This window comes from Olea europaea, unplaced genomic scaffold (genome assembly GCF_002742605.1).
Source record: "Olea europaea var. sylvestris unplaced genomic scaffold, O_europaea_v1 scaffold1061, whole genome shotgun sequence".
Lineage (NCBI taxonomy): Eukaryota > Viridiplantae > Streptophyta > Magnoliopsida > Lamiales > Oleaceae > Olea > Olea europaea.
Window position 1 is genome coordinate 163,917 of NW_019227959.1, and position 14,870 is coordinate 178,786.

The 14,870-nt window shown below is 32.0% G+C and overlaps 1 protein-coding gene across 1 annotated transcript; it reads left to right on the forward strand.

Moving 5' to 3' along the window:
- Nucleotides 1–10,799: 10,799 nt before the first annotated feature.
- LOC111373002 lies at nt 10,800–12,166 on the forward strand. The gene is made up of 2 exons (XM_022995449.1): nt 10,800–10,915; nt 11,050–12,166. The coding sequence occupies exons 1-2, from the start codon at nt 10,800–10,802 to the stop codon at nt 12,164–12,166; spliced, it is 1,233 nt and encodes a 410-aa protein (XP_022851217.1).
- The last annotated feature ends 2,704 nt before the right edge of the window (nt 12,167–14,870 follow it).

A 14,870-nucleotide genomic window follows, 5' to 3' on the forward strand; every position in this document is an offset into this window, starting at 1 on the left:
TAACTCTCCGATTTTATTGACTAATTTTTCTTCTTTAAGAACTCTATATAAAAGTCTTGTCTTACTTTGTACTAGATAGACTTAGACTCGACATCTTGGAATCTAGAATTATATATTTGGTATAAGTATGTATCATATCTGAATCAGTGTTTTTGAATAATTGGTTTACTCTCTTTGATCAGCGACTGCTCGTGCTGGTTCCGTCAAAATTGATATTTTTGGCTAATTGCTCACTAGTCGCTCAAGCAGTCGATGAGTGGTTTGTTAGACAGCCTTTAAAACAAAATAAAAAAATTGACTATGCCAGCTTAGCTATTTTGAGCTCCTTTTTAAAAAGTGGGCTCAGGCCTACCTTAGTGTATCTATTTTTCAAACAGACCCAAAACTTATTCTCATTTCTCTCCCTGCCTTCTCTCTCTCTATTTTTTCTCAATTTAACCATTTCCAAATCATTTAGGCTTTCTTACTCTCAACTCACCGTCCTAGCCAATCGTGAATCTCCTTCGGGCTTCGTCATTGGAGTCTCCAATGGTCCCCTGCCCTTGTCACCTTTGACGTTGAGTGACACTGAGCCCCCTCTTTTCTTTTTTCAGTCCATTTTTATACAATTTTCTTTTATAACTTGAAGGGATGTTTTATATATAGTGTGTGTTTGAGTCGCATTATTTTGAAAGAATGTATTTTGACATTGTAGATTGATAGAGAATGTGTAGTTAAAAAATAAAGAAAAGTTTTGAATTTGCGGGTAATATTATTTTATTAAAAAATGTGTGGTTGAAATGATATCCAAATCATTGTTTAAAAATATATATTTTTTTAGAGAATGCGGCTCAAATAGGGCCATATATTGAATGGTGATTTAATATTGTGATCAGTGAATCATGATGAATGATAATTTATTAAAATCGTAATTTGTGATATAAAAGGAGAGAAAAAGAGAAAATAAAAATAAAAATAAATAGAGTTAAATTTTTATAAGAACAAAAGCTCTATATTTATAGGAAGAATTAGGAATACATTGGTAATAATTTCTAGGGCTACAGGGTACATTGTCATTCACTGATAAACTTATCATTTACAACATTCTCTTTAAATGATACATTATAAAATATCACTCATTAAAATCTTCTTTGGCAAAAATTCAATGGGACAAAAAAATCAAACAAAGAAAAAGAAGTATAGTGATTTTGGAGTATTAAAGATAAATGCTACCTTATTAAAACTTGCTATAAAAAATTCAGTGAGACCAACCTAAGCGAAGGACAATGAATACAATTACTCCTTGATGTTGATCACTAAAAATCTTTGAGTCGACGAATTTCAATATCGTGAACCAATTTCTTGAATATAGATGTTAATAGTGCTTTTGTGAATAAATTAGTTACATTGTCACACGAGCGAATTTGTTGAACATCGATGTTACCATTCTTTGAAGCTCATGTGTATTAAATTTTTTTTGAGAAATATAATTCATCATGTCACCTTTGATATAATTTCATTTGAGTTGTACAATACAAATTGTATTGTCTACATAGAAAATTATTGAACTAACTTTTGTTGAAGTTAATCCGCATGATTCGTGGATATGATGGACCACATTTCTCAACCACACACATTCTCTGTCTGTTTAATGTATTGCAATAATTTCAGAAAGATTTGAATATGTATTCATTAAAATTTGCTTCATTGATCTCCATGATATAGTTGTTTTTCCATATTTAAACACATATCTTGTTTGTGATTTAGTTTTATATGGATTAGATAGATAATCTGTATTTGCATATCCTGACTTTCGATAATAAAATAATCTCAAATTAATAATACATTTTAGGTAACGAAGAATATCATTCCAATGCCTATAAGTTGGTGTAGAGATATATCTTGCCATGAGATTTTCAAATAAAAGCTATGTCGAGTCAAAGTGTAGTTTACAAGACAAGTTAATATTCCAATTGTACTAAGATATGGAATTTCAAGACAAAGAACAAAGTGAACGAAATGGATGTTTTTTCTACATCAAGTGATTGAACAAATGTAGGTGATGCAAATAGATATGCATTATCCATATAAAAATGTTTAAGACTTTTCTGTACGTGTATATTGATGAACAAATAGTTCTTTCGAGAAATCTTCAATTTGCAACACAAGACAAAATTTAGTTTTTTTCCAATTCCTTCATCCCAAATTCATTTTTTCAAAAATAATTTGCATTTTTATCGAACTTCTCGAGAATTCCAATTAAATTTAAATCATCAACATAAACTGCCACAATTGCAAATCCAATATTTGTTTTTTTTAAAACACATGGACAAATATCGTCATTTTTATAACTCTTATTCAACAAATATTTGCTAAAACAATTATAATACATGCATCCAGATTGTTAAAAAGTAATATTGTCCATTACAAGAGGATATAATCCTTCTTAATCAATTCCAGTTTTTTGTGAGAAGCCTTAAACTATGAGTCGAGCTTTGTATCTTGTAATTACATTATTTTTATTTCTCTTTCGTACAAAAAATCACTTGTATCCAATATGAATTACATTTTCAGGTGTTTAAACTATAGGTCCAAGCACTTTTCGTTTCTATAAGGAATTCAATTTTTACTTTATGGCTTCTTTTTATTTTGGTTAATCATCTCTACGTTGACAATCTTTAACCGACTGTGGTTGAGAATCCTCCTTTTGTATAATATCAAGAATTACGTTAAAAGCAAATATATTGTCTATAACAATATTATTTCATTATCATAATTTATGAGATAACATATAGCCCTCGTTTGACCCCCATTAATTTTGATTATAATGGGGGGATGTATATATATTTTTTAAATGGATGGTTGTAAAAGAATGTAAAGTTTTCGATTTACGTATAAATTATTTTATTAAAAATTATGTGATTGAAAATAGGAGAGATAAAAATTTAATTTGATGAAATTTAATGGAGGCTAAACAAGGGCATAATTCATTAAAATCTCATTAGTTTCGAACATTTGTAGTTTTTCAAGAAGCATATTTCTAATATTTGATTGATCATTATTTTCTAAATTTTACTTTTTTCAAAGTTTTAGGTTGATTTTTTTTCTTGTAATTTTCTTTTACGAGGTATAGAATTTTTTGAATATATTGGTTGTCCACGCTTCTGACGTATTTGAAATTAATTTGCTATAGCAGATTGTCATACGGGGTTTGCTAAAATGTTTTCTGATGGAATATATGACTTTGTCACTCCTCTTGAGTCAACAAATACACTAAGTAATTGATTTACAAAATTTTAGTAAATGAATTATTTTTTTTAATCTCTTGTATACATTGATTGCTATGAGGATCAAAATCAAATAGGGTTGTTTCATTTCAATAAATTTTACCTTATTTTTCAGGATGTACTTTTTCTCCTTCCAAAATTAGGAAAGTCATTTAATCAAAGTGATAATTCGCAAAACTTGCAGTAAATAAATCACTCGTTAAAAGTTCAAGATAACTAATAATAAATGGTGAATCAAAATCCACATAAATTCTAGGTATTCGTTTGAAACCTATTGTGAGGGTGAAATAGGGATGGGACAACACAACCAAAAACTTGTAAGTGAGAAATATTAGGTTCAAGACCAAATAGAAGTTGCAAAAGTGAATATTGATAATAGACATTTGATCTTATATAAACCAATGATGTAGTATGTAATATAATATGACCATAAACAAAAGCTGAGAGTTTTGTTTTTATAAGTGATGGTCTAGTAATAAGTTGTAGACGTTTAATAAACAACTCCACTAAATCATTGTGTCTGGATATGGACAATCGAAAGTCTAGTGACTAATTTACATTGCGAACAAGTTATACATGGATAATCATTAGATAAAATAGTCTTTTGGTTCTTATGTGAATTGTTTACTATTCAACGCATCATTATAACTCCTGAATACATAAAACTTTTTAATCAATGAACTCATGATTCGTTACTATATTTCATTAGACTATTTTTGTAAATGTCTAATACATGATAGATAGGAATGTATGAATTTTTTTATCTGTTTCTGGCCAAATATAGAAGAAATTATGCAAAGATATCCAACATTATTTTTTTGTATTGTTTCAATGTGATATCTATTACAGCGGATATTTTTTAACTAAGCAATTTTTTTTTTAATTTGTTAGAATAAAGTGTATTGTCAATATATAATTTTGTATTATATGGTAAAATAATACAAGTTCTTTCGAATCCTTCAACATATTCGATACACTTGATATCGTATTAACATTATTTTCTATTAATATTAAGTCCAAATTTTTTTTTTGTCTTAAAAAATAGTATGTATAGTTGTACTATCAATCAACAAGTATCTTGGCAATCCATCATAAATATATTCATATAACAAAATGGGTATATTTTAAGAAACATAATTCAATATTATTAAATTAACGATGTATAATAAATTTCAAATTTTTGCGAAAAGTAAAAATATATTTTAAATTTAATTTCTAAAATAAAGGAAAATATTAGAAAGCAATTTATATCTTCCATCACATTATCTCCTATCAAATGGCTAATATTCTCATTTGAAGCAGCAAAGAAATTAATAACATCCAAATGAGCCACATCAATTGGACTATCATAATAAGCAAAAATTGTCTCCACTTTTTTCTTTTCCTTGATTGATTTTTAATAGAGATTCACTAGATGTTTTGCTGTACGACAGGTACGTGTTCAATGTCCTTTCATTGCACAACTAAATCAACTTTTTTCGTGCTCCTTTTTGGATATACTACTTTTATTTGTTTTGTATCTTTTGAAATTGTTGCTTTGTTACTGATAATTTTGTCGAATATTTCGTCAATGATTTATTTCACATGCAAGTTTGTGTCCACGTTCACGTTCTTGTCTTAATATTGTATTTGATTTAGGTAATGCGGTACCATTTGTTTCAATTATGGGTATAGAACTAGTTGGACGTAACCGATTATTTTTCATTAGTAATTCATTATTTTGTTCTGCTACAAGATATGATTTATTTATTTACCAGATATGTTAAGTGCAGTAAATTCAAGTTTTATGATGTTTACCATTTAATTAACTGCGCAATAAAAAAATAAAATTAATTTCGAAAAATATGATTAAACATTGTATAATCACATAATAATTTATCCAATAATCATTGTAACACTAATTCAAAATAATATATTATTCAAAACACATGTTACTTTGAGAACACGTTGTATTTTACTATTACTTTTTTAAGAGCAATATGTCAATATTATTTTGGAATATTAAAATTATAATTCATACTCTTTAGAAACAAATAATATTATTTTGAAATATTATTTGTAATATTGTACTACTTCATGAAAAACAATATGATAAATCATCAATTTAAAAGAGCATTTGAAATATTTAATCAATTTGAAGACAAAAATAATATTTAATAATCATCATAAATATGCATTTATTTGATTTCATCAGTGATTAATTTAAACATGGTACATATACATTATAGTTAATTGGACATTGACATGGAAACTATTATATTAATTAATACAAATAGTTGCATGATTATATGATGCCAAATTTATTTAAAATTTTTAACTATTGCACAATATATAGAAACCATACACGAACAATTGCACATCATTCCAGATATAGAGGACATGTATTTCAGTATATCATTACATATAAATTGAGGTCTGGTATCTTGGTATACCATTACATAGAAATTGACAATACAGTTGCAAGAAGCAACACAATTGCAAGAAGAAAAAAAAAAAAAGCATAGCTGCAAGAAAAAGAGTTGATTGTAGTGGCAAATTGATTTGACAAATCAAAAGCATGATAATCGTTAGAAAATACTTATTAAAGTAGAGAAGAAAAGAGTTGTGGCAGCGTATAGTAAACTTATTCACGTTTGTACACATATGTTAAAGTCAAGAAGAAAAAGCAGCCGCCTTGTATATATAAAAAATTTCATATGTAACCAAATTAATTTCGGTACATGTAATACATGATTATGTTTAAAAAAATTACTATATTCATGAAACTTTGAAAAATTAAACTTTCGTATTGATAACTATTATAGGAACCAAAGCCTTATATTTATAAGGAAGAATCATGTATACAATGGTAATAATTTCTAGACTTACAGGGGTAAAATTATCATCTACTAATAAACTTTCCATTTACAATAATCAGTGATTTGTTATTGTATTTTTTCTTATTATTTTTGGTTGTATTGGTTATATATTCATACGTATATGATTTTCACATTTTAATGGATTTATAATTTTATATATTGATTGAATTTTTATAATATTATTTAATTTATATTAATAAACAATCTCGTTATTGTGATCGTTGATGGTCGCCGACCATTCTAACTCACTCGAATTCCTGTATCTACCACTATCTCTGACTAATGTGCATGTTCAAAAAGTAAAGAATTAAAAATATGTCTGGGATAAATATAACTTATCATTCATTTTTATTGTACACCTGTTTATAAGTAATACTATATCAATTGACAATCTCATACTACAAATGAGTATAAAGTAGTTATCTTCTTGCTTTGGTAGAATTAAGCGTCTAAATGCTTTATTTTTGTCAACATTGGCTTCTTGATTCAATTGATGGTGATGTAGCAAGTGAAGTGTTACAAGATTCATGCTAAGATCTAATGCTTATTTGCTAGCATGTTAAAAGCACTTTAGATTAGGAGGTGGTCGAGCTCAAGAATAAGGAAAGCTTTACGCAATGATATTGGACCGTAACAAGTCTCTTTTTACCTAAAATATTTTTTAAGCCACAAGTTTATGATTTATTGAATTCATTTATTTTCATAATGAACGTGTCATGAACTTGTTCGGCCCAATACTTTAGTGAAATTTTGATAGATTTTCTCAACTCCGACGATCAAGTCAATCAACTTTAGAAGTGAATATTGGGTGTGGGATGAACAAAAATATGAGGCACAAGTATGTGCACAGAAATCGAATTGTAGATAGAAAAAATAACAATGGGCAAGGTTATTATTTAGTGTAAAATTACATTACCTTCAAATGACAGCGAGTATAAAATTTTATAATAGAGGAGGTGAAGTGATTGCCGTTGGATGAACAATATGTGATCTCAACTTAACGGCCGATGCGTCCTCCCCTAGATGTCACTTCTACAATCATAGGTTCATAGATCATTTAGTGATTCTGAAAGTAGCCACCAATAGTCGAGGTTTGACATCTAAAAAGCAGACTGCCACGCGATTTATGCAACGTGATTTTTAAATTGCAAGTGTACGGTGACAAGTTTTGTAATATAGTAAAGAAGTTAGGATGTCGAACCCACAAGGATTGATATTCGAATAAATTGAATACTATAATTATTTTAGCCCTTACTTTATTTAGATAATCAAATGTTGAAACGATATTTTATGCTAAATTAAAATAAATGGGATGAACGACGCAAGTAAATGAGGATAAATTATAGAATTTCTTATCAAATTATGAATCCCTATGGAATGATTTTACCGTACATTCGACAATGTTTTTCAACCGTATAACTATTTCTATCGATCTTTCCAAAATTTATAGGCAAGAACGCTAAAGTGATTCTATTTCCCTCTCTCGAGCGCCAAATAAAATTTATTTCTATATTTTAATTCCAATATCTCTATTCTGAATTAAAGATATAAAAATTATCAAGCACGTGGTTCTTAATTAAAACAAGCCTCAAAGATTTGCACCTTCTCTCGAAACCTACGAAATCTAAGTTATGTTGTCTTAGATCACTCCTAAATTTGTCTCTCTCGAGCGCCAAAATTTAGGACATCAAATCAATCAATTAGTGACCAGTTAGTTAAAAGCATTACGCACAAACAACATAAATAAATAAACGGAAAGATTATTTGAAATAATTAAAACGGAATTCAAACATGTCTAAAGCAGGCTACTTCAACCCTAGGATTAAAGTTTAGTGCATAATTGAAAGAATTAACACAAGTATATTAAAATGAAAGCACATGGAAAAGAAAAAAGAATGGAAAAACTCATTTGTAGCAGCTTGATTTCTTCCCCAAAATTAATTCCTTCAATTGTATTTGTCTTTCCAGCCATGTCCCTTTTTCTCTTTTCTTCCTTCTCAATCCCAGAAGTTTGAGCCAATGAAAATCCCTTTCAATTGTTTTGTAATCGCCGACTGTTCTCCCCAGAATTCTCTTGCTCGTTCCCCCTATACGTGGCTGATTTCCACAGATTTGTAATGTGCGAATCTCCCCTTTTTTTTTTAGGTTTTTGGGTGGTATTTATAGTTTCTAGGAGTTTTGGACGGGTTGGAGTCGATTTGGACCGAGAAATATATTTTAGAAATCTAAATTTCCCTTTCTTGGATGCAGCGCCTGGGCATTGCGATTTGGGCGCCTGGGTGCTGAGTTTCTGTTGGAATTACAGCACTATGGCGACTGGGCGCCCGGTTCGTCCGAAACGGCATTCTGTGTGTGTTTCAATATTTCAGCGTAACTTTCTCATTCGATATCCAATTGAAGTGATTCAAGATGCGTTGGAAAGGTAATTCAAAGGGCTACAACTTTGCTTCAGGCATTATTCTCTAATTCGATCGTTTGCTATGTCGAAAATGGGTCTGAATGTGCTAACATGTGGTTTTCACGCTATTTTGAAGGATGAATGAAGTGGAGAAAACAAGTGCTAAAAAAGGCCAAATGAAAGCAATAGGCAAAAGTTGGAGAAATTGGATGAAATGACTAAAATGTAAGAGATCCAAAGTTCGAGGACTAAAGTGCACATATCAAAAGTTGTATCGAAACTTGCAATGAAGATCCGAGAGTGGTAGGAGTCAATTGGATGAAGGAAGGTGTCAAAAGGGATCAAATTTAATCAAGATATGATCATAAATCATTTTCTAACCGAAAAGTTTTGCACCGAATTTTTAGTCTCACATTCAGACCCATTTTCAACATAGCAAACGATCGAATTGGAGAATGATGCCTGAAGCAAAGTTGTAGCCCTTTGAATTACGTTCCAACGCATCTTGAATCACTTCAATTGGATATCGAACGAGAAAGTTATGCTAAAAATAGTGAAACACGCGCAGAATGCCGTTTCGAGCGAACCAGGCGCCCAGGCGCCACAATGCTGTAATTCCAACAGAAACTCAGCGCCCAGGCGCTGCATTCCGAGAAAGGGAAATTCAGATTTCTAAAATATAAAATCGACTCCAACCGGTCCAAAACTCCTAGAAACTATAAATACCACCCAAAAACTTAAAAAAAGGGGGAGAGCCGCACATTACAAATCTGTGGAAACCAGCCACATATAGGGGGAACGAGCAAGAGAATTCTGGGGAGAACAGTCGGCGATTACAGAACAATTGAAGGGGTTTTTCATTGGCTCAAACTTCTGGGATTGAGAAGGAAGAAAGGAGAAAAAGGGGCACGGCTGGAAAGACAAATACAATTGAAGGAATTAATTTTGGGGAAGAAATCAAGCTGCTACAAACGAGTTTTTCCATTTGTTTTTCTTTTCCATGTGCTTTCATTTTAATTTACTTGTGTTAATTCTTTCAATTATGTACTAAACTTTAATCCTAGGGTTGATGTAGCCTGCTTTAGACATGTTTGAATTCCGTTTTAATTATTTCAATTAATCTTTCCGTTTATTTATTTATGTTGTTTGTGCGTAATGCTTTTAACTAACTGGCCACTAATTGATTGATTTGATGTCCTAAATTTTGGCGCTCGAGAGAAGCAAATTTAGGCGTGATCTAAGACAACATAACCTAGATTTCGTAGGTTTCGAGAGAAGGTGCGAATCTTTGAGGCTTGTTTTAATTAAGAACCACGTGCTTGATAATTTTTATATCTTTAATTCAGAATAGAGATATTGGAATTAAAATATAGAAATAAATTTTATTTAGCACTCGAGAGAGGGAAATAGAATCACTTTAGTGTTCTTGCCTATAAATTTTGGAAAGATCGATAGAAATAGTTATACGGTTGAAAAACACTGTCGAAGGTACGGTGAAATCATTCCATAGGCATTCATAATTTGATAAGAAATTCTATAATTTATCCTCATTTACTTGCGTCGTTCATCCCATTTATTTTAATTTAGCATAAAACATCGTTTCAACATTTGATTGTCTAAATAAAGTAAGGGCTAAAATAATTATAGTATTCAATTTATTCGAATATCAATCCTTGTGGGTTCGACATCCTAACTTCTTTACTATATTACAAAACTTGACACCGTACACTTGCAGTTTAAAAATCACGTTGCATAAACCGCGTGGCAAGTTTTTGGCGCCGTTGCTGGGGATTGATTTATTTGAATTCAATTGATATTATTACCAATTAGCTTTTATTTTACTTTAGATTTTTATTTCTATCGTAATTTTTATTTTTATTTTATTCTTTTTGTGTCTATTTTTAAGAGCTCCCTTGTGGTTATTTTCAGCTGTTTATGCGAAGGGCGATAAATCTGGACCTACTACCTGTTGATCCTGAACCAGAACGCACATTTCACATTCTCAGAGGCATGCAAAGAAACAAACGAGAAGCAATGGCAGAACAGGACGCTAGAGCAGCCAATGAGGATAACCAACAAAGGGCTATTCGGGACTACATAAGGCCGGTTGTCAATGACAACTATTCTGGCATCGCACGCCCAGCAATTGCTGCAAACAATTTTGAACTGAAGCCAGGACTTATACACATGGTGCAGTAGAATTAGTTTGGGGGAGCTCCAACAGAAGAGCCAAATACTCATTTGGGGTCCTTTCTGGAGATCTGTGATATAGTGAAAATGAATGGCGTTACTGAAGATGCAATCCGACTCCGCCTATATTCCTTTTCCCTAAGAGACAAAGCCAAGGCATGGTTCCAATCATTGCCGTATGGATCCATCACAACTTGGGAGGGGTTAGCGCAGACGTTTCTTACAAAATTCTTTCCGCCTTCGAAGGCAGCGCAATTACGGAGTGAAATTGGACAGTTTCGACAATTAGACTTTGAACTATTCTATGAGGCATGGGAGAGATATAAAATCTATTCAGAAGATGTCCTCAGCATGGTTACCCGGATTGGTTGCAGATACAAACCTTCTACAATGGTTTGAATGGTCAGACACGGATAGTGGTAGATTCTGTAGCAAGGGGTGCACTATTATCCAAAACTCCAAATGAGGCTTATGCATTATTGGATGAGATAGTTACTAATAGCCATCAATGGCCGAGTGAGCGTTCAAGTGCAAAGAAAGTTGCTGGCCTTTATGAAGTAGATCCTATAACCGCCCTTGCAGCTCAAATGTCATCTCTCACTAATCAAATAGCTGCATTGACTTCACATGGTTCACAAAAGAAATCAAAATCTATTATGGCTACATCCACTGCATACCAAAAAGTTGAAAGGGAGAATGAACAACTTCAGTATGTGAATGATCGGAATTTCAATCAAAAGGGAAACTACTCAGGAAACAACTACTATCTGGGGTTCAATAATCAAGCGTTTGAGCGAAAGCTATCACTGGAAGATATTTTAGGAACCTTCATTTCGGAGACCAGATCGAGGTTCAACAAAGATGAGGCAAGACTTGACAGCATTGAGACACATATGACCAACTTGGGGGCTACAGTGAAGAATTTGGAGGTACAGATTGGTCAGATAGCAACTGCAATACAGTCTCAACAAAAAGGACAATTTCCTAGTGACACAGAGGTTAACCCACGGGAACACTGCAATGCTATCACCCTAAGAAGTGGTAAAGCAGTTGAAGAACGCAAGCTTAGAGAGGCTGGGGTACCTACATCGGATCACATTCTTGCAAGGGAAAAGCAGACTGAAGGGCAGAAAACTAAGGCAGAGGCAACAAAGAAGATTTATAAGCCTTACTCAATTTCATTTTCGGACAACCCACCTATCTTGAAGCCCCCACTACCATTCCCACAGAGGTATTTGAAGAAGGAGTTTGATGAAAAATTCGGAAAGTTTCTGGAGGTCTTCAAGAAAATCCACATCAACATTCCCTTTGCAGAAACCTTGGCCCAAATGCCTAACTATGCCAAGTTCTTAAAGGAAGTGATGTTAAAGAAGAGAAAGTTGGAGAAATTTGAGATTGTTAAGTTGAAGAGGAGTGTAGTGCCATACTTCAGAAGATGCTCCCTCACAAATTGAAAGATTCGGGCAGCTTCAACATCCCATGCAATATTGGTGGTATCACATTTGATAGGGCACTATGTGACCTTGGAGCTAGCATAAACTTGATGCCCTTTTCAGTGTTCAAAAAGTTGGGTCTTAGAAAAGTGAATCCCACAACCCTTACCTTGCAACCAGCGGACAGATCGATCACATATCCCAAAGGCATTATTGAAAATGTGTTGGTGAAGGTTGATAAGTTCATCTTTCCGATGGACTTTGTGGTATTGGACATGGAGGAGGATGAGAAAGTACCAATGATTCTTGGCCGACCTTTCTTGGCTACTGGAAGAGCATTGATTGATGTGCAAGAAGGAAAGTTGACACTACGAGTTAATGAAGAGCAAGTAACTTTCAACATCCATCAAGAAAAGAAAGCCCTATAAAAAGGAAAAGTTAACACTTGCAAAATGATCCAATCAGCTGAAGTAATTGCAGAAAATGGAGAAAAAAGGAAATAATTTTATGATCCGTTGGTGCAATACATGGAAATTAGTAACTCAACAAGGGATGCATCTACTGATGGTAATGACTCGGAAATGAAGAAAGCAGTGGATTTCATTTTAGCTCAAGAAGCTGACCCACCTGACAAAAAAAAGAGCTATGTAGATAGGCGTTTGAAACCTCTAAACATTGCCAAACCAAAAGAGGTCTTGAAAGCCATACCAAGGTCAAAACAGCCTAAATTTATTCACCATCTTACAATGAAGGAGAATACAAAGTCGAAGATAAAGTTCAGAAACAAGAGAAATGTGCCACCTGAGAATCCACCGTAGGCATTGCGGTTGAGTCAAGTTAGTGACTATAAAGAAGCGCTTCTTGGGAGGCAATCCAAGCGTTCTTACCTTTTCACTTACTTTATTTATTTATTTATTCTATTTTTGAATTTTAGGATAATTTATTTTATTTCAGAGTAGTTATTTAGGAATTCATCAACCCTATCCGTCCCTTAGGTTTTTGAAAAATCAAGTTCGTTATTGATGTTTGAGCTAACACCACTTGTTCCATGAATTTAATATCTAATTGTGATTTTTCAGGAACATGTCGTCGCAGATCAATCAACCAACATTGACAAGGAGAAGCTGGATAAATCTCAAGTTTGGGGAGAAAGCTAGAAGAAACGTCCATCAAATTCAACATTAGAGCACCAGACTATCGTTGGCAATTCAGACAATTCAAGAAAGTCCTCCTCTTTTTCTTCTCATTTAACATTGAGGACAATATTTAGTTTAAGTTTGGGGGGAGTGTATTATAAATTGTCTAATTGCCTATTTTTTTTTTATTATTTTGTGTGATTTGTGTGCAATTTTTTTTATTTGTGTGTTTAAAAAAAACAATTTATTTGTTTGTTTTTTCTATTATTTATATATTTAATTTTAATTTGTGTGCATTATCAATAATAATAATAATAATAATAATAATAATAATAATAATAATAATAATAATAATAATAATAATGGACAATATTTAGTTTAAGTTTGGGGGGAGTGTATTATAAATTGTCTAATTGCCTATTTTTTTTTTATTATTTTGTGTGATTTGTGTGCAATTTTTTTTATTTGTGTGTTTAAAAAAAACAATTTATTTGTTTGTTTTTTCTATTATTTATATATTTAATTTTAATTTGTGTGCATTATCAATAATAATAATAATAATAATAATAATAATAATAATAATAATAATAATAATAATAATAATAATTCTATACTCATTATAGAATGCTTAGTATTTAGAATATAAATGTTATTTGTAGCTTACTATACCATAAAGATCTTAATCAAAATAAGCATGAATAACAATTGTTCACAACATTAAAATAATTCATGTCCAAACATGAAATTCATTTAATGTTCCGGCTATGGTGAGTAAAAAGCAACATTTCTCTAATTCCAATATTGATGAGTGATTTACACTCATTATATTATGTCATTAATTTTATGATTTTGCTATCTTGAAGAGTATTTTAGAGGTGCTAACATGTGGTTTTCACGCTATTTTGAAGGATGGATGAAGTGGAGAAACAAGTGCTAAAAGAGGCCAAATGAAAGAAATAGGCAAAAGTTGGTGAAATTGGATGAAATGACCAAAATGTAAGAGATCCAAAGTTCGAGGACTAAAGTGCACATAATCAAAAGTTGTATCGGAACTTGCAATGAAGATCCGAGAGTGGTAGGAGTCAATTGGATGAAGGAAGGTGCCAAAAGGAATCAAATTTAATCAAGATATGATCATAAATCATTTTCCAACCGAAAAGTTTTGCACCGGATTTTTAGTCCCACATTCAGACCCATTTTCGACATAGCAAACAATCGAATTGGAGAATGATGCCTGAAGCAAAGTTGTAGCCCTTTGAATTACCTTACCAACGCATCTTGAATCACTTAATTGGATATCGAAGGAGAAAGTTATGCTAAAAATACTGAAATACGCCCAGAATGCCATTTCAGGCGAACCGGGCGCCCAAGCGCCACAATGTTGTAATTCCAACAGAAACTCAGCGCCTAGGAGCTGCATTCCGTGAAAGGGAAATTCAGATTTCTAAAATATATTTCTCGGTCCAAATCGACTCCAACCTGTCTAAAACTCCTAGAAACTATAAATACCACCCAAAAACCTAAAAAAAAAGGGAGAGCCGCGCATTACAAATCTGTGGAAACCAGCCACGTATAGGGGGAACGAGCAA

Excerpts from the sequence above, each read along its gene's own strand:
- LOC111373002 (XM_022995449.1), top strand. The coding sequence starts at position 10,800 with ATGAATGGCGTTACTGAAGATGCAATCCGACTCCGCCTATATTCCTTT. Across the intron at positions 10,916-11,049 it reads TCCATCACAACTTGGGAGGG|AAGATGTCCTCAGCATGGTT; the intron begins GTTAGCGCAGAC and ends AAATCTATTCAG.